At 46.6% G+C, this 23346-nt stretch overlaps 3 protein-coding genes across 3 annotated transcripts; 2 read left to right on the plus strand and 1 right to left on the minus strand.

The window, feature by feature from the left end:
* Positions 1-2883: 2883 nt before the first annotated feature.
* Positions 2884-4351, minus strand: PtA15_7A398 (uncharacterized protein; the record flags this gene model as incomplete). The annotated part of the gene is made up of 3 exons (XM_053170999.1): positions 2884-3474; positions 3554-3963; positions 4063-4351. The coding sequence occupies 3 exons, from the start codon at positions 4349-4351 to the stop codon at positions 2884-2886; spliced, it is 1290 nt and encodes a 429-aa protein (XP_053022225.1).
* A 2902-nt stretch (positions 4352-7253) lies between these two features.
* PtA15_7A399 (uncharacterized protein) lies at positions 7254-9465 on the plus strand (the record flags this gene model as incomplete). Its single annotated transcript, XM_053171000.1, has 2 exons — positions 7254-8478; positions 8567-9465. The coding sequence occupies 2 exons, from the start codon at positions 7254-7256 to the stop codon at positions 9463-9465; spliced, it is 2124 nt and encodes a 707-aa protein (XP_053022226.1).
* Positions 9466-18509: 9044 nt separating this feature from the next.
* PtA15_7A400 (uncharacterized protein) lies at positions 18510-19958 on the plus strand (the record flags this gene model as incomplete). Its single annotated transcript, XM_053171003.1, has 3 exons — positions 18510-18798; positions 18887-19284; positions 19368-19958. 3 exons carry the CDS (start codon positions 18510-18512, stop codon positions 19956-19958), a joined length of 1278 nt encoding a protein of 425 aa, XP_053022227.1.
* Positions 19959-23346: the final 3388 nt, after the last annotated feature.

Here is a 23346-nt window from a genome sequence, read left to right on the forward strand (position 1 = left end):
GGAAAGATCATGAAGCTCAAGAAAGCAATGTACGGCACGAAACAGGCCGCACGATGCTGGTGGAAATTTTCCAAATCAAAAATGGAAAGCCTGGGATTCATTGCTTCAGAGTTAGAACAATCTTTATACATATATCGGCGCAGAAATGGTTTCATTATCATTTGGTTACATGTGGACGACGGATTTGCGGTGGCATCGAATGAGGGACTGATGGGCGAACTTCGGAAGGCAATGGAGAAGGAGATGAAAATAAAATGGTCGGATGAAGTTACAAAGCTAGTGGGTATAAACATCAAGTTGAAAGCTGATGTAGTGGAGCTTGACCAGGAAAAGCTTGCCAGCCAAATCGTGGCGGATTAATCAAGGCCGGTCTTCACACAGCGGAGCACACTGCCGGATGAAGCGCTAGAAATACACTCAGGCGAGCCTCTAGATCAGACGGAATATCAATCAACACTCGGATCGCTGATGTACCTCGCAGCTGGGACGCGGCCAGACCTGTCTTATGCCGTGAATCTACTAGCAAGGTACAGTGAAAATCCATCGCCAAAGCACTGGAAAGCGCTGGACTTTCTGATTGGTTATCTGAAGCGGTTGAAATCGGTAAAGCTAAATCTGAAGGGAGGTGGAAATTCTCTGGATCTGTGGTTGGATGCGAACTGGGGCGGCGAGCATGAGCGGTCGACGTCTGGATTTGTTATCAAGCATTTGGGGGATTTGATTGCGTGGGGAGCGAAGCGGCAAACGGTTGTGGCATTATCAACTTGCGCGGCGGAGTATGTGGCTTTATCGGATGGGGCGCAACACTTGGCAGGACTCTCAATCCTTTTGGAAGATATTCATCATTCGATCAAGATGAACATTTTTTGCGACAATGAAGCGGCGATATTAATAGCAGGCAACAATGCATCAAAGAAAAGGACAAAATATTTGATGCGGGCTTTCTATTTCATCAACGATTTTGTCAGGGAAAACAACATCAAGATCTTCTGGACGAATACACATCTTCAGCAAGCGGACATTTTCACCAAGAAACTAGGACCAAACAAGATGGAAGGAGCGATGGCGAATCTTGGACTGAGGGCGTGAAGTTTACCAGCTTGGGGGGGGATGTTAGAGGGCCGGGACAGCCAAGATGGTAAACTTAACTCATCCCGAGTTTATCCATCAGTATATGCATGTATCAAACCTTTGTACATACTTGCATACTGCGGCTGCGCCTTGTACCTAGTCTAACTCAGCCCGCCGGTACCGGTTCCAACCTTTCCTCACCGAGGTTGGACACGATACCAAGCGAGGCTGACCAATCTGCGACGCATTTCTTGTCGTCAGGTATGTGCAATTATCTCACCGAGGTTGGACACGATACCGAGCAAGGCTGACCGATCTGCGACGCATTTCTTGTCGTCAGATTTGCATTCGCTCCGTCGAGCATCTTATAGTGTGAAACTACATACAAATCTAAGTGTTACTCCCCGACAGACTTGTTAACTGTCAACTTTCACGCATACTGGCTACTATACTAATGCTATTTTTTAAAGACTATACTATGATTTATCTTAAAATGGGACTTTTGGCACCCATGAACCGTGGAACTATTTTAAGGCAACCACACTCCTAAATCAATAATCAATAATATGCTTATATATAAGACTAGGAGTAGCTAACACAGTTATGGTTACAAGCTGGGGAGATGTGACATGTGCGAGATGCAGGCAATGGGAATTGAACACGCGACAGAGGTAACGCTGGGCTCATAACCTGTAAAAACCCCGGGGAAGGAAGAAAAGGTACCACCCGACTACACGATCGTAGCGGGCATCAACTCTCCCCCGGAGAGGTATACACCAGGCCATAACAGCTTCCTCTGGCAGTTAACTGCATTTTGCGCTTCACAAGCTGTCCATCTCGACCGGTGGCTTCCACCAATAACCTATTATAAATGATCCTGTGACCAAGATGCGAAACAATTTGTGTTTTGATTCCAGGCTATCCTGTATTGTTGCTTGATCCATTTCTTTCTAGTGCGTTTTTTAAAGTCCAATGGCGTCATCTATGGAATTGTTCGTCGAGGTTCTCTCGTTATAACCAACCTTTCATTTGTGTTATCTTGTTGTGACTAACTCCTCTTTATTTTTCCACTTTCTCTTACGCTTCATTGACCCAAGTGAGCTATTCTTCAAAATTATGTATCTGGCGGCGTGAATTAAGTGCTTGGATCACTCCTTCCCCTGGCATGTTCAATCAAGAAAGTAACCTAATGTAACATCATGCATAATCATGTGTACAAATAGTAAGCATTAAAAAAGCATCTCGGCAGGATAATCACGCAGTCTAGCGCAGGCTCCTCGCACGGAAAGTGGCCTCCCTGGCAGTTGCGCCACTGCTTCGCGGCAAGCGGGGGACTGGGTGTGAACTCGTCGTGGTATTGGTGACTGCTTCTTCTTCTATCATAAGCTCCGCATTGCTCACCACGTGTACACAAGGAACTCTTGTCCGCGTTCGCTCAAGTACATAGGTAATTTAGGCCCACAATAGCGAGAATGGATGGATTGATTCAAAAGTGCATAGAACTTGGAAGAACAATTAATAAGACGAATGACCCAAAATAAGTAGAATGTCGGAAAATATCTGCCTGCGTGAACGAGCAATAGTTAAGACGGAAAGGTTAAGGGTAGAAGTGGAACGCTGTAAAGGATAGATAGAGCAGGCAGTTAAATACAATCCAAATACAACGCTGGAATGGTCGCGTACAGGAAGACAATAAGCTAAAGAATATGTCCAGAAATTACTGATTTTTAATCTAACGAATGTGGTGAACAAAAAGTCGCAGCACTCTGTGTAGTATATACAGGTTAACTACTGAGGACTAGGCACAGGGTCCTAGAGATCTACATTCAAATGCCGTATCATGGATCGATCGACGCTCAAACTTGAACGAGATGTTGAGGTCTTGATGGTTGTCCATAAGGACTTCATCTCGGGGCGAGAAGGGTATTTGCGGGGTAGGCTCATTGGGTTAAATGCTTCCTCCTGGGGCAAAGTACTCGATCTCGAGGGAACACGTAGCTTGGAAGGGAAGTGTTTCACGGGGGTAATGTCCTCGTTTGCTTCCAATGGTGGAGATAGTGATCCCGCAGACAGCAATCGTGCTCCTGGTGGACGGGGAGGGCGTGCGGGGACGGAAAAAGTACCAGAGGATGAGGCTGAATGCGAAGTGTCGATTGGCATCGGGCCGGAGATGCGAAGTCCATGGTTGGTTGGTGTAACTTTGCGCTGTTTGGCAAACGAAATCATTGAAAAGGTTTGTTTGCGACCGGTGCTCTTCGGTTCTGGGACGCTCGGCTCAACTGCCGCACTGTATAAGCTGCGGCGTGCAAGTGATTGGGCGATACTTCCCTGGGCGCGCACGTCAGCCGCCGACTCTCTAGCTATCTCAAAGGACTTTCCCACTGAGCTGATTGAACTCTGTGCCTAAAAGGAGGAAGAAGTCGCTCGCGCAAAATCAGTACTTCATCGAGTCAATCAGACAGATCGACTGAAGGTTACTTACGGAGGTTTGTATTTGCTCTTGAGATAAGTATGAATGAGTGTCCTTTTCTAGAAACTGTTCGCTAGATTGCCTGCGGAATGGAGTTGGATTTACTTCATGGGCAGTGTAGCTTGAGTGTGGAGTAAGCCTGAGAGAGTGAAACAAAGGATAGCAGGCAAACGGGTCATCCATGTCGTCGGCGTCACTATTTTCATGTTCAGAAACAGTGGGAGGTGTAGACCAGCTGCACTGAGTCAGATGTGTTGGATGGGGCAAGTAATTATGCTGAGTCAAATAATTTTGGCCAGAAGCAAAGCCAAACGGTCTGTTCAGGTCCGCTGCGTCGTATAGGTCACACGCTTGTGGTTCATCAAAGACTATCGATAACGGGCGGTACTCGTCTTCGCAATTTAAAACTCCTGAAGGTGTAACTGATGGGGGTGAAAGCGGTAGAACATGAGCTTCGGAGACCTAAATGTGTATGCAAAAAAGGGCTTGGACTTTGAACAGCAGTGTGGCAAAACGCTCACATGGTAGGCGATCCTGCTCTGATTGATAGCCTGACTTGAAAGTTTGGGTAGGTGTAGTGGCTGGCGACAGCAGACTACAATAAAGTTCCAGCGCTTGGCGCATAACAACATCCTCTGGTCGTTGGTCGTCAGATTGGCTGAGCTGGTTATAACACGCTTCCACATCGAGCTTGATAGGTGGACAAGAGGGCACGGTTACGTGAGCAGAAATTCCGGTGGCTTTCAGTAAGACATCCATGCGCTCTAGGTTAGCTGACGAGCGCATGGCTGCAGGCGATTGGCGGTGCATTGGAAAGAAGTTCGTTAATGATGTTGCTAATCCAATCTTAGAAGTGGGTAAGGATAGACCCAGTCAAAATTTGAGCTGAGATTAGGGCGCCTCGGAGTATTTGGTGTGACGCGTATTGGTCCTCGAATCGGAAATTGACAAATGAGGAGCAGCCAGGGTTGGGGACCTTAGTATATGAATGTGTATAATTTGTAGGAAGAAATTAGGTGATGTTGCTTGAAAACGTAGGCTGTTGAACGACTGGCAGGCGCCAAAAACAAATTGATAAGCCACGGCCGATGGCTGGAAATGCTGGAATAAGAGCCCGAATGGCCGGGGGAAAGAGAGGCAAGCACAACTGGAGAATGGATACGTTGTCTGGTTGATGTTGGATATTATTATGTCGGCAGAAGTAACTTTGGCCTGAATCAACCACCCAGGGGCAAGCACATGCAGTCCGAATGATGCGGGCGACATGAAGGATAGAAATATAAAAGTCTTGTTGGCTGAGGTTAGGCCTGAGTTGAGCTGGTTCAAGATGAGAACGGACAACGATTGGCGTGTTTTCCACGCTGAGTCGAAAAGTGATCGCTCTTGATTATCACCTCGGCCATGCCCTCCCCGTGGTTTCATCTGGGATTGGCTGAGAATGGTCACGAATCGCCCAAGAGATTCCTCCATCCATGTATTCGGGGAAATAGTGGATACTGTGGGCAGATTGCCCTGAAACCCACTGTGGCACAATTCCCCGAGCTCAACTCAAGGCCTCTCTGAGGTCGCGAAGCGTCCCGTTGAGTCCGGCAGTTCACTTGACTCCCACCCATAGGAGAGCCCTGGTAGAGCCTGGGCTGGCGGATCGGAGGGCCCAGCTGGGCTGGGCGCGACCGCCGAAGGAATGACTCGAAGGATATTGTTCCCCTTAGGCTTGAACATTTCGATATTTTCAGTATGAGCTAGATTTAAACCATATGGCTTGGAAGCGTACAGCACCCGTAAAGTTTGGGTTTTTGGCCACACTGCTCCAAGCTTAATGCCAATGCCTTCCCCCTGGCACTGGGCTCTAACCTATATCCAATGCTTGGCGGGTCGGACTGCTTTGTGGCCTGGCTTGGCAAAGAGCTTAACAAAGCCCCCCTGGAGTGTCAAGGGTAGAGCAAAGCCAGGATTTCCAATTTAAACTTTCTTGCAGCTGTTATTCAGCTTGACTTGGCCTGATTCTTAGGACAGTACATAGAGCTTGAATGAGGTTGGTTACCAATGATCGACTGGGGCCAACTGAAATTGCGATTAAACTTGAATGGTTTACTTGAGCATGTTGTGAGCGATCCCCTTCAAGCCTTGTCATTTCTCTTTATGGATGTCGAAGAAGCCAATATCCACACTGAGCCAAGAAATTTCCCTTGCCAATTGTTGTGAGAAAACTTTCTTTCATGGGTTTTCTATCCCTTTTTTATGGGTTGGCTTATTTACAAGTATTCTTGCTTGGTGTGTTTGAAAAAGACTGGGAATTGAGCGCGCCATCGAAGCCGGATATCCCGGGCGCAGATCATCCGAGCCGGCAGTCTCGGATCGCAACCTCCTGCTTCTTCCGGCCGATTGTGAGCTGCTGCCAGCCAAATCAAACGGGGCTCTCCCCCAATGTGCCTCAAGAGCTGTCCGGAGTCAGGCAAAGGAAAAAAAGCCATCGAAAACTCAGAACGACCAAGCGTGATGGGCACGTGACGCGCGGGTCAAACTCAAAGTCCTGCCCATTTTTCTTCGCGAACTCGACTCACCAGTCCCCTGCAGTGCTGGGCGCGACGCGCAAGGCCTTTCCAAGACGACCTTTGACAAATCCACCTGAGCCTCAACATACCCGCGCCGTTGTCCAGGACGACGTTCGAGTTTGTTTATGCGACATAGACGAATCGTGCCGCGGAACCACCACTGTTAGCCCCATTCACATGCCCTCATCCGATTCTTGATCGCCTTACATATTTACATTTTCAGTCGATGATAAGGGTTTTACAACATATTTGTCACCAATAGACATCATGCGTTCATCGGCTGTGATCAGTATTTTCAAGCATGGCCTGGCATGACCAACCCTGTAAATGTAACTGTTTGAGACGCTATGTTCAGGCATTTTGAGCCTTTAATCGGTTTAGGAGTTCTAAATATCTGAATTTTCTTCATTTATTTACATAAACAGTACCTTTATTATGCAACATATTCATAAACACTGCTAGCCAGCTAAAATAGCCCTGTGCATGGAGGCATAGAAGAGGGTGCGAGGTTCCCTTCATGCTAGCAAGGTCTCGGTGACTTCGTGCTTCTATGCGCTCGAAGCCAACAACTCTCCTTATAAAGACCCGCGTTCTTTCCCCAGCTAATACAACCAAACATTAGATGCATACATAAATAAATATAAATAGATTTTTTCAGCCTTGTGAATTCGCGAACGCACCCGAAGGACCAGAGAGGACCAGAGCCATCAACAAACGTCACATTCCTTGCCTGGGAATCGCCCCCACCTCACTAGAATCTACCAATATAGCTCGAGAAGCTTGCGGCTCGCCAGTTGCGTGCTCTCTCCTCCCGGCTAACCATCAGCATTTATACATATCCAGCCGGATTTTTCTTGGCGATTTACCCTTCGACGAACCAAGTCCACCTTCTCAAGCGGACTCTTCTGCCGTGTGTGTACCCAGGCGATACTCACAGTACCCCTTTTGATCTTGACCCAAGCTCTCGACCAGCCAAAAATCACTCGGAATCTCACGGCCACCGAGCAACTCTTGAAAACTCGGTACCAGCCAGCCACTTTCGCGTCCGCACCTTGATCATACATAGATCCCTTCTACCACCGACAGATACTTCTGCTATCTTGTCTCCGCCGTCCAAGCCCTGACACTCTCGTCTCTGACAGCCGAAAATTCTTCAAATGTCAAACAACGCCCGAGTGCGGCCAGCAATCCCATCAAACCAGCTGTTGTCTGGTGCGTTGCCCACCAATGGCGCTGGCAACGCAATCCCAATACCATTGGACTGTCAATACCTCAATTTCAGTCAGTCCGATCACTCAAACCAAACAGAGTCTCTCGGCTCACGCTTCCTGGAAGAATCAGCCGCCGTGTACGCCCAAACGAATCTCGTTAGTGCACATGCTCCGCGCGACGGATCCTCGCCACTCGATGCCGAATTTCGAGTTCACCAAGTGCATCAAGAACTCTTCAAGGCCTTACCGATCACCTCATCACCGACATCCTCACCCGCGCGCTCAACCACATCATCCACTGATACCTTAAGCCGGTTTTCCCCGGGTGATGAGATTGATGAGTCGCCAGACTCCGACCGGTTGTTTGATCACGAGAAAGCGTCCATCAAGGATAGCTTGTTCGATAAATCCTCGCTCATCGAATTCGAACTTGGTGATCTTTTTGACGATGGTGCTTGTGATGATGATGTTTTAGGCCGATTGTTTCAGGATGAAGAAGATGGCGTTTATGATGATTCTTCGGTCTTCGAATTCGCACTCGGTGAACTTGATGATATTCCTGTTCCGCCGCCAGGGATAGATCGATCCCGACCCATTGAATTTTTCAATCTTACCTACGACGACATGGTTTTCATTCAGAACAAACTCGCGTCTGTTGCTTTTCCGCCATCCTCCCGAGGCAGCGCGACTCAAGCTCAATATTCAGCTCAGCCCACGGACACCTGGCCACCTCAACGCCCACAAAGTCATGGACCTATGCACTCATCCCACCAACCATTCCAGCCCAATCTTTCGATATCACCTTCCTTCAGTAGTACCTTGAACTCGCACAGCTCACTGAGCAGCCAAGATCCTTCGCCTTCCATCTTGTCGCCTCGTTCGAGTGCGTTACAGCAGCGTCTCAATCAGGCTAAGGCCGCCGCCAGAATCCGATCCTCTCACACTAGTGGGACTGCGTCCCCTCAGCCCTCAAATGAAATTCTGTCACCTACACGAATTTCACTTCGTGAAAATCTGATTGCCCACAACCAACTGCTTTCACCCTCTTCATCCGATGGTCCCGATGTCTTGTGTTTTCCGTTGACACCCCCCATCCACCACCTTGTCCGATCACCTGAAGCAGAGCAGTCTTGCATTCCCTCCAGTGCTGGTATGTCTGCAATTTACTCGTGTCAGTCAAATTTAACTAAGACTTCCCTAACAAATTGTGGACTTTCCGTTCTGACGACGACCGTTGATACATTTATTCTTTTTCACAGACAACGATACCTTTGGGGCAGACTCCGTCATCGGCCATTCTAATCAAGCTCCCAATCTACGCGGACGTCGGCCTGTCCTCACATCGATACTTTTTCAAGATGTGGAAGCCCAAGCATTTGCAGCCAACGCAGCCTTACGTAAGACATACACGGTCGACCCTGAAGCGCTATCCAACGGTAAAAAGGCACCTCCGAGAAAGAGGACGATTTGTACGACTCACATTGGCGCGCCTAAACTAGTGTCAGCATCTGCGTTTCTGCCCGGACTTCGATTGGAAGGACAAGAGCCGGAGAGTAGGCCCGCCGTACCCCAGCAGTCCAAAGGTATATTGAAAGGCGGGTTCAGGCTGAGAATCAACAAAAAAAAGCCATCCGACTTGGCGCTCAATCGGCAGAATATCGACACCTCGATCGAAGAACCATCCGGCCAAGTCAAGTCGTTTATCAGCGATCCCAACTTACGTCAAAACGTTTGCCGTCCGCACTTCAACTCTACATCACTGTACGCCGGGCACGCGCCCACGGTACCTTCAAGTCAGCCCGACCGACGGGGCTCCCTCGACCAACCCGAATCGCCCGTTTCTCCAAAACACGCGCCGGCCTTCACTTCGTTTCGCAAATTGGTGAACACCGTAGCAGCCTTCAAACTCCATCACGCTGGAGGCCACCCGACAAATCCAGCTGTTGCTGTCAGCGAAGCAGCTCCTCCAGATGATCGAGTGCCCCAATCCATCCTGGGTGAAAACGCGGTGGAAACGATGGATACGGCCTATGAACCAGACTCATCCCCACTAGACGCAACTGAGCAGGATCCATTCGGCAGATCGGCCGGATTAGTAAGCCGTCTTGACAGCCATTATTCCGCCGCTCCCGGGCCAGAAACGAAGCTGGCCGTCTGAGGAAGTGAAGACTGTGACAGGCAAAGCGATTGTACCTCAATCCTCGATCTCTATGGCCGTAACTCGCACTTACCACCGCCTAGGCAGGTTTCACTCCAGTAGATGCAGCCGCTCTTCCATCCGACCCATGTCCCGTTGCAGACAGTCAAATAAAATAATCTGCACAATTTGGCAACCCTATGTTGAATTGTACATATTCTTAGTTTTCTTTATTTTTATCGCTGGGATTGTATTTCTTTCCTTCCTTTTTAGTGAAAATAGCTTCATGTCGTCATTGTGATCCTCACTCTTGTTGTACTTGCTATTTCTTTCCATTCTTTCATTTGCATATCTTTTTGACGCAAAAATAATTGTACTCATTTTAGCTTCCTTGATCATGGCAGTATTTGTAAACTAGAAATTACATCCCTAATTGTTTTCATGTGGTTTCATAAATTCTCATCGGCAAATAATAAGGTCATACTTATTACTAGTCTTTTTGTACTTATCTGAAATTGCTTGTTCAGATATAATAGCTGTTTGGTCTCTATTTGTATCTTATTTTGAACATCTTCAATTGATACAACATTGTTCCAAATCCCATGTGGTATAAATAACAATTAATGTGCCTTCTTGTGTGTATATGTATTGTTAATTAGAGTTAAACTCTTATTATGATAACCAGATAGTTGACCGAGCTTGACAAAGCCTCTCCGAGGAGGCGCGGAGCGTCTCCAAAGGAGAGGCTTACCTCTAAAGTCACACCATTGGCCCTACAGACTCAAGAATTTCTGGCAAAAAACCACATATTTTATTTTCAAAATGTTTTTAAAAATGTAGTTTTTATTTAAAAAAAAATCTGAGTAGACAGACTTGTAGCCTGCAATCTCAGCTTCCATTTTACGGTTTTTTACCTAGCTGACACACATAATTACTAGCCCACTCCACCTACTGTGAAGTGGTTCTGGAGAGGTGATCCAGCAGTTTTTGAGCTCAAAATTCGAAATTCCCTGAGCCCGCGCGGGCTCAAAGGGGGGGATTGGGTACAGAAATCCACCATGTAACAACATTTACAGGACGTTTCTTTCAAGGGGGGATGGATACGGGGGAGTTTGAAGTGGGGGAAAATAAGCTAAGAAGCTTGCCATTCCAATGGTGCAAAGGGCGCGGGATGAATCAAGAGGAAACAGGGAGATATTGGGGAAAATGGGGGAGCGTAGGGTCCTCCCTGCCATTTGTCTTGATCCTGTAGGGCAAGACATGCGACTTTAGAGGCAAGTCCCTCCTTTGGAGGTTGCTACGCTCCCCCGAGGAGGGTACACTTGTGTTAAGTTTGATATTTGACATGCTGCCAGAGTAATTGATCCTCCTTCATGTATTCTGAATTTCTGTTTGACTTTTGATTCACTGAAAATCAGTTAGCTAAGGAAGTATATCAGAGGCTTCTCACTCTTTTCCAAGTGGCATAAACAACCAGAAGTGATAAGCAGTACTTTATTGGAGGTTCCTGTTGATCTGCAGTCCCCTGCAGAATCAGATCTGAAATCTGCAACCAGAAAACCTTAATTTTTGCGGGTAAATGCTGTCTGGTTCTGCAGGGTCTGCAGATCTTCATGGGAAAACCTCCATTTCCTGGTAACACCATTGTGGTATAATCTGGCACGGGTGTCAATGTGTAATCAGGTGTGGGGTATACTACAGAGAAATCAGATGCACAATACTACAGAGCAATCAGGTGCAGGGTGTCAGAATTCTGACTTTATCTTCCACTCACATTATCTGTCTGGCCAAGTGGCCCCTGTTTCCTGTCCAACCAAGTGGTCAAATCCTGTCCTGTCCTGTAGTCACCTGTTCAGTTAACTGTTCAGTACCCTGTTCATGTTCCCTGTTTCCTGTCCCCTGTTCCTGTCCCCTGTTCCTGTCACCTGTCACCTGTCCTGATTTGTATGGCCGAGTGGCCATGACTTACTCCTGTTCTCTGTCACCTGTCCTGTCCCCTGTTATTGCTTATAGGCCCCCCTTTGGATCTTGCTGGGGGGCTCTCTAGTTGTTTGGTTAAATTCAGCTCCTCGGACATGAAATGAAAAGCATCAAGTCAGAGCTTCTTCCATTCTTGCAACCCTTGGAAGCTCCTTGGTCCTATCCTTAGTCTCTCCAGGATAGCCCCCCCTTTTTGCCTTCTTTTCTCCGAGCTAAATCTTAACAAAGGGTACTACTACAGAGCAATCAGGTGTACAGTACTACGGAGCACACAGCTTGCAGATGTAATCTGGAGGCACAGAGACTCACAATGATGCAGACTCCAGAGCTCAAACAGCGCAAAGCGCGGACTGTTTCACTGCCAGCATGATTGGCTGGGCTGAGGTTATCCTGATTTAAACCTGGTTGATCTCAACTGATGCAATTTAAATCCAAGGGACCCCCTTTAATTTCATGTCAAGAAAAATATTGAGGGAAAGGACAAGCATGCTTTGGCCCGCACTGGGGCCCCCAAAATTTGAGACCAGCCAGCAAGCCTTTTCCGTTGGGTCAACCATCCCCTCCACTTTGTGTGGTCTGCCATGGAACCACAATCAAATCTGCCAATAGGATACTGTTGGCTTGCAATGGTAGTCTTGTTGGCCTTGCCCAGGCCAACCTGGTGCCCTGAGGACTGTCTGCCCTGTAATTCATAGTGCTAACAGCACAATGCAACCAATGGGCCAGACCTGCCCAACTGGGCTGGCTGAAATGAGTTGGACCTGGCAATGCCATGGTGAGAAAAGCGCAACAGATAACACCACATCTGCCTACAAGTGTCAAGTGCTGGCTTTTTGTTGAAGGAAATTCTTGGCTAGGAAGCAGGTGGAGGCAGAAAAGCAAGGAGTGGTTGGCATGTCAACAGGCCATGGCTGTGGCAATGATTAGCAAGGTGTGGAGAAAAATCTATCAATGAACAGTATTTAAAGTGGGGTTGGACTTTTTGAGCCCCCAGGGGATTTGGTTTTTTACGCACCCACCCTGGAAACCCCCTAATTGCTTGATTAGGCCCCTCCTTTCCATCTCTATTGCAGAGACTTTCACAGCCGGCCCTTTTTTGCTTGTTGCTTTTGCACAGCTGGAGGGTCATCCATGGAGCCTTTGGGTCTTTGGGGATATTTTCAACAGCTGTGTGTATTGTCCAAAATGTGTGCTCTCTTTTTGTGGTCTTTTTTAATTAAAAATATGCAAAAACTTAGACCTAGGTTTCCATGTTTGTGTGGATTTAATTAAATTGGATTTGTGCCCTGAAGTTTTATGCAATGAGGTGGCATCACAAAATCAGATATAAGGGGTGTACACAAGTATTTATTAATAAGAACAATCACCAGGGGGGAATGTGTTGCACTCTCTAGAGAGTGCCAGACCATAATTTTGTCTGTCAAATTGTCAGCCTTAGAGTCAACACAGCTGACCTAAAAGCTGCCTTTTCTATCTTTTTACAGATGAATTAATTCATATCTTTTACATCTTAAGAGATACACTTTTTTAGACTTCATATTCTGTCTTCTCATGCAATTTTCACCCTAGATACCACTTATCATTTCTTTGTAACTCTACTCTTTCCCTAAGTTCTTGTGTCAGCCTTAGAGTCAGTTCCTCCAATTGGGTCCCACGACTCAATAAATTACAATTGAGTCCCGCGACTCAATGAGAGTTATGGCGCACATGCGCAGTTGTGATGTGGCTGCACTACCAGGCAATTTAGTCCCGCAACTCAATGAATTTTGATTGAGTCCTGCGACTCAATGAGAGTTATGGCGCGCATGCGCAGTTGGGACGTGGCAGCGCTACCAGGCGCACCAACCACTTGTACATGTGTAATTATGTAAGCAAACTGTGAAAATTTTCGAAGTCAGGATCTCCCTTGCCTGAGCAGGATCTACAGAAATCAGACACCCAGAACCACACCCGTAGATAGCCCAGGATCACCACCAAAGAGGATACCACGCTCCCAGTATACCTACCGTCACAGGCACCTAGGATATTGACAGAAAGTATCACTCTTTTACTGAACCTTGACTATCTCAGAGGTAGAACTCTGTGTCTCTTGATTGCTCTCTCTTTCTGCTTGCTTTTGCCCAATCTATGATCACAGGTCTGCACCTATCTTGACATCATCAACCAAAGGATTCTGCTGCATCATATCCCTCTTTTTCTGTGGTTTTTCTAAGAAACAAACCACATAGGTTTCCCCTTAAAGAACCTTGACTATCCAGAAGGAAGCTAAACAATTGTGGCTGCATTAAACTTGTCTAATCCAGAAGCCCTCCACGTTTCTTTGGTGAGAGGAGGCTGTTGCACTCTCTAGCACAGTTTGGTAGCACTCTTCTGAAGAGGTAGCATTGCCAGTGGACGTGCATTCCCACCAGAAAAACCTTGAATATCTGCTTATCTTGATCCTGCTCAGTCTCTTTCTCTCCTTTTCTCTCTCTCTCTTATATTTGTATTTTCTTTATCCCAAGAAATCCAAATATTGCCCCCCATATCCTTGGGTCCTGCTGTCACTATAGAGACTCAGGCTCACACAAATGGTATGATGTGATTGCAATGTCAGAAGTAAATTTGTTCAAATTTCTCCCCAAATACAGGGGTAAATGCAGGTGAATTTGTTGTGAAATGATCTGTCACTCAATGTCAACACATCAACATCTCTCTGTTGAAGTTTTGTGTTTGGTTCATCATGATCACAATTTTGGACACAAGTGTCAATGCACGAAATTGTTTCCAAGAATGTACCTATCCTTATTCTGGAATATATCTTTAACCAAGTGACAAGAAATATTTTGCATTGTTGAATTGTTTTAATTCAAAAAACAAACAACACCACATTATGCAAAATACTAAGTATAACAACTTCAGAGGATTGGCCAACTGCTGGATGAATCCTAGTGAGTGAAATATTTCCGTCATGATATTAATTGGGGGGGGGGGGGGGGGACTGTTTTGGCATCAAATTTCTATTCTTCAAGTATCAAGCAGTGTCAAAGCTAGGAAAACCTGTTTAACATGCAATTTGACTCCCAGAAATATGAAATGTGAATATACTGGATTCAGTTTTCCCTACCTCTTTTACTAAGTTATGGAAAATTGAAGAATTTTAAATTCTGAAGTGGGAATAGCTTATCATTCGGGAATATACACCTTGTGTATTACAGGACTACTCATTGTACAATTTTCATACTTTTACCTACAACTCACTGAAGAATGCAGGTTCTAGAGGCACAAAGACAAATTGCCAAGGCAAAGGATTAGATCCGTGGATAGTTACTGGTGCATCAATATCATCTTGTTTCTGAAACCAGATGGAGAAAGAATCCAATAGCTTGTCTAAGAACTACAAGGTGAACAGTCAATTCTTACATTCTCAGGCAAATCTCAGCTTGGGTTATGTACACCTTTTTCTTTTAGATTGATTGTATTTGCGTGTTTTTCAATACTTATTTCCCATGAACTTTCTCCTCTACGTAGTATGACTTCACCACAGGTACCTTTGTTTCCATGTGCATGGTAAAACAATGTGGTGTTGATTACTCTTATCACATGTCACTGAAGTAGCACATGCTGTTATATAAGCCTTTGGTACTGCAGACCTGCTGTATCCATACTACTCAAAATTTTTGGCCTTGGAACAGCAGGAGTGGCACACACATGTCAAACTTAGCACAAGTTCCTTGCCTGCCGGGGGCACCCACCCCGGCCCAACTAATGGGGCAGGTCTGTTGGGCTGGGCCAACATTAGAAAATTCCCCAAAATGCCAGCCCAAGCCCAGGCCAAACCCAGCCGGGCTTGGGCGGCCCATTGGTGGAGCAGCCCAATTATCATCCCTAGCTTTTCTAAGTTCTTCCTGCGGTTGCCACCATGGGAGTTTCCTCAGCACTTGCGTGCAAGTGCCATCTCTTAACTCAGTAGTAGATTTGGTTGGATATCACTTAGATGCTGGTTTGAAGGCAAGGTTCATGTCTGCCAAAAAATATCCTGAAATGACCTGGAACAATACTTGATGTATTGTGCAATGTATGTGTAAAATGTATGCTACACCTGTGCCAAAAACAAGGCCATTTTAATGATAAGTTTTACTTGATCCTCAAGCTTGACCAAAGTTCCTCATATTTCAATTATCATGATTTTTGACCTCTTTGGAAACACATACCCAGTAGGTTTCTCTGAAACGGTTTTTGTATTTATTTTCAGGGCAAACACCAAAAAGCTGCCAGTTCTTTTTACGTTGTTTCTATCACACATGGTGAAAACTTTGGATGGAGTGTAGTGATACTGTGGGAGGTAGAGCTAGTCCCTAGTACCTGCTGGTGGGTACCCGTGGAAGTGCGCAGGTATCTGCCAGGTGCAGGTGCGGGTGCGGGTGCAGGTGTCCAGTCTGGGTCCAAATTCAGGCAGGTACTTGGTGCTTTCTGGGTGTCCTAGAAGCTTCAGAGGCTGACAAAAGTGCTATTTGGGAGCCCATGAGTGTTCCCACTCACACTGGGAGCTTGGATTGTTCATTTCTGCAAAACTCCGGTAAAATCCGGCCGGATACCGGATTCTACCAGGGTCAGGGTGCGGGATAGGTCAAATCCGGCTCCGGAGCATTGGATTGGAACCTTACCCCCAGCTGTCAACCCTTACTTGGCAAAATCCCACACGACTGACTACCAAGTGCAAGCAACTGCCCATTCTGGGCCAAATCACTCCAAGGAGACATGAAAAGTTGCCTGAGAAGGAAGGCTACAATTTCTCCTCCTCGGAATTTGGTGCAAGGCAGTTTGTTTTGTTCAAACAGCTGCCAATTGAAAAAAGTTGACAAATCTCAACAATTTCTCCAAGTGCTCAAGCCACTCGGGCGACTCACATACAACATCTAACTTAACTAAGTCACCCCCCTACAGATGGAGCGGTAAAACACTGGTTGCATTGCGCCGACCAGAGGGAGGGACTTATGCGCTAAACAGACTTACAGGCTGACAGCATTTGGTTTTTTGGTGGGGACTTTTCTAAAACTGCTCTCACCCATCCATTTCCTGTCCAATTTCATCATTGTTTGGATTTCCATGATGCCCAAAGTCTTCTTTATCCATGTACTATACCCACCTATCCCCAACCTGTCTTCTTGATGCGCAATGTCCTTTGTAACATCATGAGTTTTGGATTCTGTACAGTGTGAACTTTGTAATATAGGATGAAGCAGACCACAGATAGTCACAAGAAATAGATCTGAGGGATTCTGAAGGCCTCAAAAAATTCAGAAAAATTTGGAGAGATTCTCCTTGATCTTGGGAATCTTTTGTTCCCCCAAACCTTTGCTGCCCAATGGGAAAGGGTGAAGTGTGAAGTCCAGCCTATTACTTAATTCGCTATGTGGCTATGAAACTTATCCAAGAGGATAGTTCGCCGTATGCTTAAGTAATAGATAAGATTTCAGAGTCAATAGTTATGATTTGATTTGATAAAGTTATGATTGATATGCTTTCCAAGAACAAACTCGGAAGATTGGGATAAGTAAAGTTATAAAAGTGGTGACAAATAATATCGCGATGGGAAAGAAGAGAAAGGAAAGAATGGTAAACGGAAAAGAAGAAAAGTAACAACGAAGATCGAGAAACACCAATGACGTCACAAAAGATGAAATACGTCATTTAATGATGAACAACAATAACAATGAAAACCGGAGAGTTGGAATCCCGATGTTCAATTGTCCTGCAGAACAACTTTAATGAAATAGACCATAATCAGCAATAGTTTAAGCCATAGAAGCCATAGAAACTAATCGGGGTTGTTACATGAAGCCAGAAATGTTTGAAAAACAACATAATTCTGATTCTGTCAGCCCAAACTTGGACATTGGGTGTAAGTCCCTCCTTCGGAGGGTCCCTGCGGGACAGCGTCCCCCCTCAAATAGGGGGGTTCACGATTGAAATTTACAAAACTTTGGGACCCATTTTAAGGTGTTTATGAACATTTTTTAAGAAAATTGATAAATTGCACTGATTGATCAGTATCACCTGCTGCTGTGTAATTTCCCAAAATTTTCAAAATTTGTTCACAAAGGCCTTAAATTTGGCTCCAAAGTTTAGTAAAATTCAATTGTGAACCCCCCTAGTAGAGGGACTTTGTTAATTTAGATACAACGTAAGCCTCTCCTACGGAGAGTCTTTGGGCTTAACACAATCCCCTCGTTTCAGGGGCCGGGGGACTGGCGCGCGGGGCGCCTCGCGGCCTCTGAAGAGGCCGCGAGAGGCGCCCAGCGGTGTTTCACCCGCCGCCCTCTGAAACGAGGGGCTTGTGTTAAGCTTCGGGAGAGAGGCTTTGAAGCTCGGTGCCTTCACATGCAGCTTTGCCAGATCGTTCGGACGCTCTCGCGCCAATAATCGCTATGTTCGGCCTTGGATCGAAGCAGGCTAGCAGCGTGAGCACCAACACCAAACCAGAAGTGGCCTGAGATGTATGTAGGTAACTTGAGTTGACAGGCATGTTCTTCTGGACCGCTCTCGCCCGTTCTCATCTTGAACCAGCGCAAGTTAGGCCAACCTCAGCCAGCCAGGCTTTCAATTTTTACCCTTCACATGCCCGCATGGCTTGGACTTATGTACTTGCCCATAGATGATTGATTCAGTCCAAATCGAGTATTAACATCATATCTAACATCAACCAGACAACGTATCCTTTCTGCAGCTGTACTTTCCTATATTCTCTTGCTTCTTTATCATCCTTGCATTTCCAACCATCCGAGCAGCTCATTTGTTTGTTTTTGACGCCTGTCAGTCGCTTCTAACCAACCTGCACCCTCCAGCAACATCCCCTAATTTCTTCGTATAACAAATAAAGGCCCCCAATCTCAGCTGCTGCTCTGTCAGCCCACGACTCGAATATTACTCGTACCAAAAACTCCGGAGCGCCCTCTCAGATACTGGGCTTGTTACTAGCCACATTTATCATATCATTATAACATATTTGATTCAGCATCAAATCCACAAAAATACACTACAGGATCAGTCATTCCGTCCTCAACTTTTCCACTTCTTGCACATCATCAAGAAACCTCTTCTCAATGCACGTACAATCGCCGGCAGCGATGCGCTCTTCAGCCGACCTGGAACGCATGGATGCCTTACTAAAAGCCACCGGAATTTCTACACCCATAACCGTGTCCTCTTTCCCACCCGTCCAGCTGGATGTGGAAGCATGTTATAACCAGCTGAGCCGTTCTCAAAACCAACGACCGGAGGATATAGTTATGCGCCAAGCGCTGGAACTTTACTGTAGTCTGATATCACCCCCCACCACACCTACGGAAGTCTCCAAGTCGGGCTATCAATCAGAGCAGGATCATCTACCAAGTGAGTATTTTTACATTTCACCGCCGAGCCCAAGCTTTTTTACATGAATAATTCCACGAAGCTCATGTCATCGCTTTCACCTTATCAGTTACACCGTCAGGAATTTTTCATTGCGATGACGAGTACCGCCCATCATCATTAGTTTTTGATGCAGCCAAAGCGTGCGACTACGACCCCGCCACGGACCCAAATCGGCCCTTCGGATTTGCCTCTGGCCAAAATTATTTGCCTCAGCATAATTACAAGCCCCATCAAACGCATCTGACTCAGTACAGCTGGTCTACGCCCTCCACCGTTTCTGACCACAGCGACACCGACGACATGGATGATCCATTTGCCTGCTACCCTTCGTCTCACCCTCTGAGACTTACTCAGCACTCTGGATACACTCCCCAAGTGAATCCTGCTCCACGGAGGCAATCTTGCGAACCGACTCTGCAAAAAGGGTCTCATTCCTACGCATCCCGAGATAGAATTCAAATTTCCGTAAGTAGACTTTACGTCAGTTCGCCTGGTTGAGTTGATCAAAGATTAACCTGTTGCGAGCGGCTTCTCTTTCCCCCTTTCAGGCACAACATCCCATGAACTCGCTGGGAGGGTCTCTTGGAATGGCCAAAGCATCATCTGCTGATGTGCGCTCTCCGGGTACTATCGCCCAATCACTTGCCCGTCGCAGCTTTTTCAGCTCGACAGTTGAGCCAAGCGCTCCTGAGCCCAAACGACCCGCGGGTCGCAAACGATCCTTTTCGGTGGTTTCATTGGTCAAACAGCGCAAAGGAACGTCAACCAATGCGGGGTCTCTACGCATCTCCGGCCCGATGCCAATCAACACGTCGCATTCCGCCTCCTCATCTGGTACATTCTCTATTCCCGTACGCCCATCCCGTTCATCGGGTGCACGATTGTCAACCGCCGGATCATTATCTCCAGCACTCGAAGTCAACGAGGACATAACTCCCGTGAAACCAAACCCCCACAAGCCGCGTACTCGCACGAGATCTGGTACTCTGCCTCAAGAGGAAGAATTAAACCCAATGAACATATCCCGCAAATACTCTACTCGCCCTGAAACCAAGTCCTTATGGAAAACTCTCAAGACCTCAACATCCCGTGCAAGTTTAAGCGTCGACCGACCTGTGATTCACCACGTGAACCACTAGATCTCCCCTGAGATCCTGTTCATAGTCCTTAGTAGTCAACCTGTTAATATTCAATAAAGTGCTGCGCCCTATTTATTTATGTTTCGTGTATTCATTCAACTAAAAATCGACAATCCGGTGGACAGAGATATTTTTCGTAATTTTGTTTTCTTGTACACAACCATTCCAGCACTCGGCTTGGCATGTATATAACCGCGTGCTCTATCAAGTTGCTAAGGCCTTTCACTCCTATCCTTCGACTTCTCATCTGGCGAATTGCTGATGTACCAATGCAGGACTTGACGATATTCTATTTATTTTGGGTTATTTGCCTTATTAATTGTTCTTTCTAACTGTATGAACTTATACATCAATACATTCCCACTTTCATTATCGTGGACCTCAATTAGCTTCCATTGCGAACACGAACGGGTCACGTTCCCCATATGTTTATGGCTAGCAATCCGTAGTCTATGATGGCAGTAGATAGCACGTCAATACTCTGACCGCTTGCTCGTGACGCGCCGGGGAGCTGTGTTTGGCGTGAGGACCCTGTGACGCAGAGGGGCTCTCTTGCCGAGATGGTTTGTTAAACCTCCTGCGACATCAAACTTCACACAACTCTGCTGCTGCAGGGGGCGTCAGCCAGCGAGCTCCGAAAGGCTTCGAAGTGTGGCCGGTCGAACTTAGAGCATCTCCACCGCGGGTGCTAAACCGGGTTGCTAAACCCGATATAGCACCCCAAACCCGCTTTAGCAAAGCCACCGCGGGTGGTCAAATCTGCCAACTCGCCTCTCGGGAGCTATCCTGTTCGCAAATTTGGAAACAGGATAGCACCCCAACCTCGCGCCACCCTTGCGAGTATCACACATCTCTCATGTGATACTCTCACCTTCTCCCCCAACAGCAACACAAAACCACACATTTCACAACCGCAAGCTGCCAATCATGGCAACTCGCGGTGCAAAGCTGCCTCGCTGCAGGTTGCTAAAACTGCGCCCCAGTTGCCGAACTCAAACATTTGGCAACGCAGTTTAGCACCCGCGGTGGAGATGCTCTTAGTCAGTCCTTCTTCTGAGGGGCGGGCAGGGGCCCCTTGCGCAAAGTGCGAGCCTCCAAATGCGGGGCCCTCCTCCAGAGAGGCTTTGTTAAGCTCGGTGGCTGGTTGGTTCAGAAAGCGAACTCCCCCCGAACTTAACACGAGTCCCTCCCTGTGCTTGCGGGGCGCAAGCACCCTCCCGCTTGCAGGAGGGACTTGTGCATAATGTCCAACATTTGGCCTGAGGCTGCCCAGCCAAATGGCCAAAAAATCCTTCTAATCCACATATCACCGCATACCCCTCAGATTTCTTCACAGCCTCCAGTACCATTAGAATCAGCTCCTTGTTGTACATGTTACCATGTATCCCATCAAAGTTGTATCCTCATCCCTTGGAAGTAATTGTGATGTAAAAAAACTGCCTTGGGAGGTCTGGTGAGCCAAAATCGTGAGAACCTGTCCAATCTTGACCAGTGAGTGGCCCAATGGGTCCATCACATTTCTCAGAAACAGCCCTGGCAAGAATGGCTGCTGAGCAGCCAATTTTTGTTGAGAATACTTGAAAAAATATGTACAAGATAGCTGAGATCAAGGAATACAACATGGTCAGCTGGGATTTGGAGTAAAACTGTAGAGCTAATCATAAAATGAATGTAAATACAAAATTGCTCATTTTCTTCAAAAAACCTTGTCAGCCTCAGGCCAAGAATCCGACTTTAGTCCTAAGCCTCTCCTTTGGAGATGCTTTGCGCCTCCTTGGAGAGGCTTAGTTAGGCTTGACTACTCCCAAACTCAACACAAGTCCCTCCCTCAGGCCTACGCTCAGGGGGGCCCAAAGGGCCCGCCTCCCGAAGGGAGGGACTTGCACCTAAGGTTGGCTTATAAGGGGGAGAGCTACCAGCCAAATGGCTGTGAGGTGATCTCATCCCCATATATTCTGCAAAAGCTCTTGGTTGAACATCTGGCCCTTGGCACCATTAGAAGCGCAAGGCTTTGTGCATACTACACACCACTTGAAAACTCTGAATAGCTCCATCCCCTCACAAGAATCATCCTGTAAAGAAAATAGCATTGTGAACAATCCAACCTTTTCAGGACCAGATATCCCCTGGTGCAAGTACATACATACCTTGCACCTGAGTAACAATTCAGACATACATACCTTGCAGCTGAGTAACAATTCAGAAACCAGATACTATCATTTTAACAATGACCTATCTGGCTCCATGATTCACTGAACCGTGAGAGGGTGTGTGAACCAATGATCCAAACGGTTTGCCAGCTGTCAATCTCTACCGGGCAAAATGCTGGGACATGGCTGACTAGCAATCACAAGCAACTGTTTATTTCAAGCCAAACCACCCCCAAAAAAATATGAAACAATGCCTGAGAAGCAAGGCTACAAGTCATTCTCCTCAGAACTTGATGAGAGGCAGTTGTTTTTGTTCAACAAGCTATTTATTCCAAAAAAGAAGTAATTCATGTAAATTTCTCAAAGTGCTCAGGCCACGCGGCTAACTTGGGGCGTAAGCCTCTCCTATGGAGAGTCCCTTTAGGACCTCCATTTGAGAGGCTTTGTTAAGCTTGACTCCCCCTAGCTTAACTAGGCCTCTCAAACGGAGGGTCCGGGGGACCCTGCCCGGAGGGCTCTTTGCAGGAGAGGCTTACACCTAATGTCTCAATTCTGGCTGGGAAAGGAAGGATATTCAACCCCAAAATCTCTAATAATTATTTTAAAATCAGCAAAATATGTACAAAAAAAACTGAATAGACAGTTTCATTGGCAGTGCTGATGCGCACCCTCACCCAAAATTTTGAGCAAAAAAGCTCCAAAACTGATTGAAGGAATCCGTTTTGAAGGTCAAAGGAATCCTGAAGGATATTACATTGCTCTGAAGATCCATTTTTGGATTTTCTGACAATAAATATGCACAATTGGGTATCCTATCTGAAACAAAATGCAACACTACATGTGTAGGATCTGCGGGTTTGCAGATCCAGGATTCACCAGGCATGATGGTTGCGCATCCTTAGTTTACATTTCTTCATGTTTTTTTTATAAAAAACATTAGTACAGTGCAAATGGTTTTGATTGAGGAGATGAGACCGGTGCCAAATGAAAGCTGAGGTCCAGAAGTATATTTTGGCTCTGGGGCAGGTCCACAGGACCTGAGGGGGAGGCTGGCTGAGACTTAATATTTTCCCTCCAGCCATTTGTGATTTCTTTCCCAGCCAAAATTTCGACATTACGCGCAAGTCCCTCCCTGCGGGAGGGCCCGCTTTGCGGCCAGCCACAGCAAGCCTCTCACCAGGGGGGACTTGTGTTAAGTTAGGAACTCCCCGCAGTGGAGACTTGTGCCTTAGCACGTC

Source organism: Puccinia triticina, chromosome 7A (assembly GCF_026914185.1).
Source record: "Puccinia triticina chromosome 7A, complete sequence".
NCBI classification, from domain to species: Eukaryota; Fungi; Basidiomycota; class Pucciniomycetes; order Pucciniales; family Pucciniaceae; genus Puccinia; species Puccinia triticina.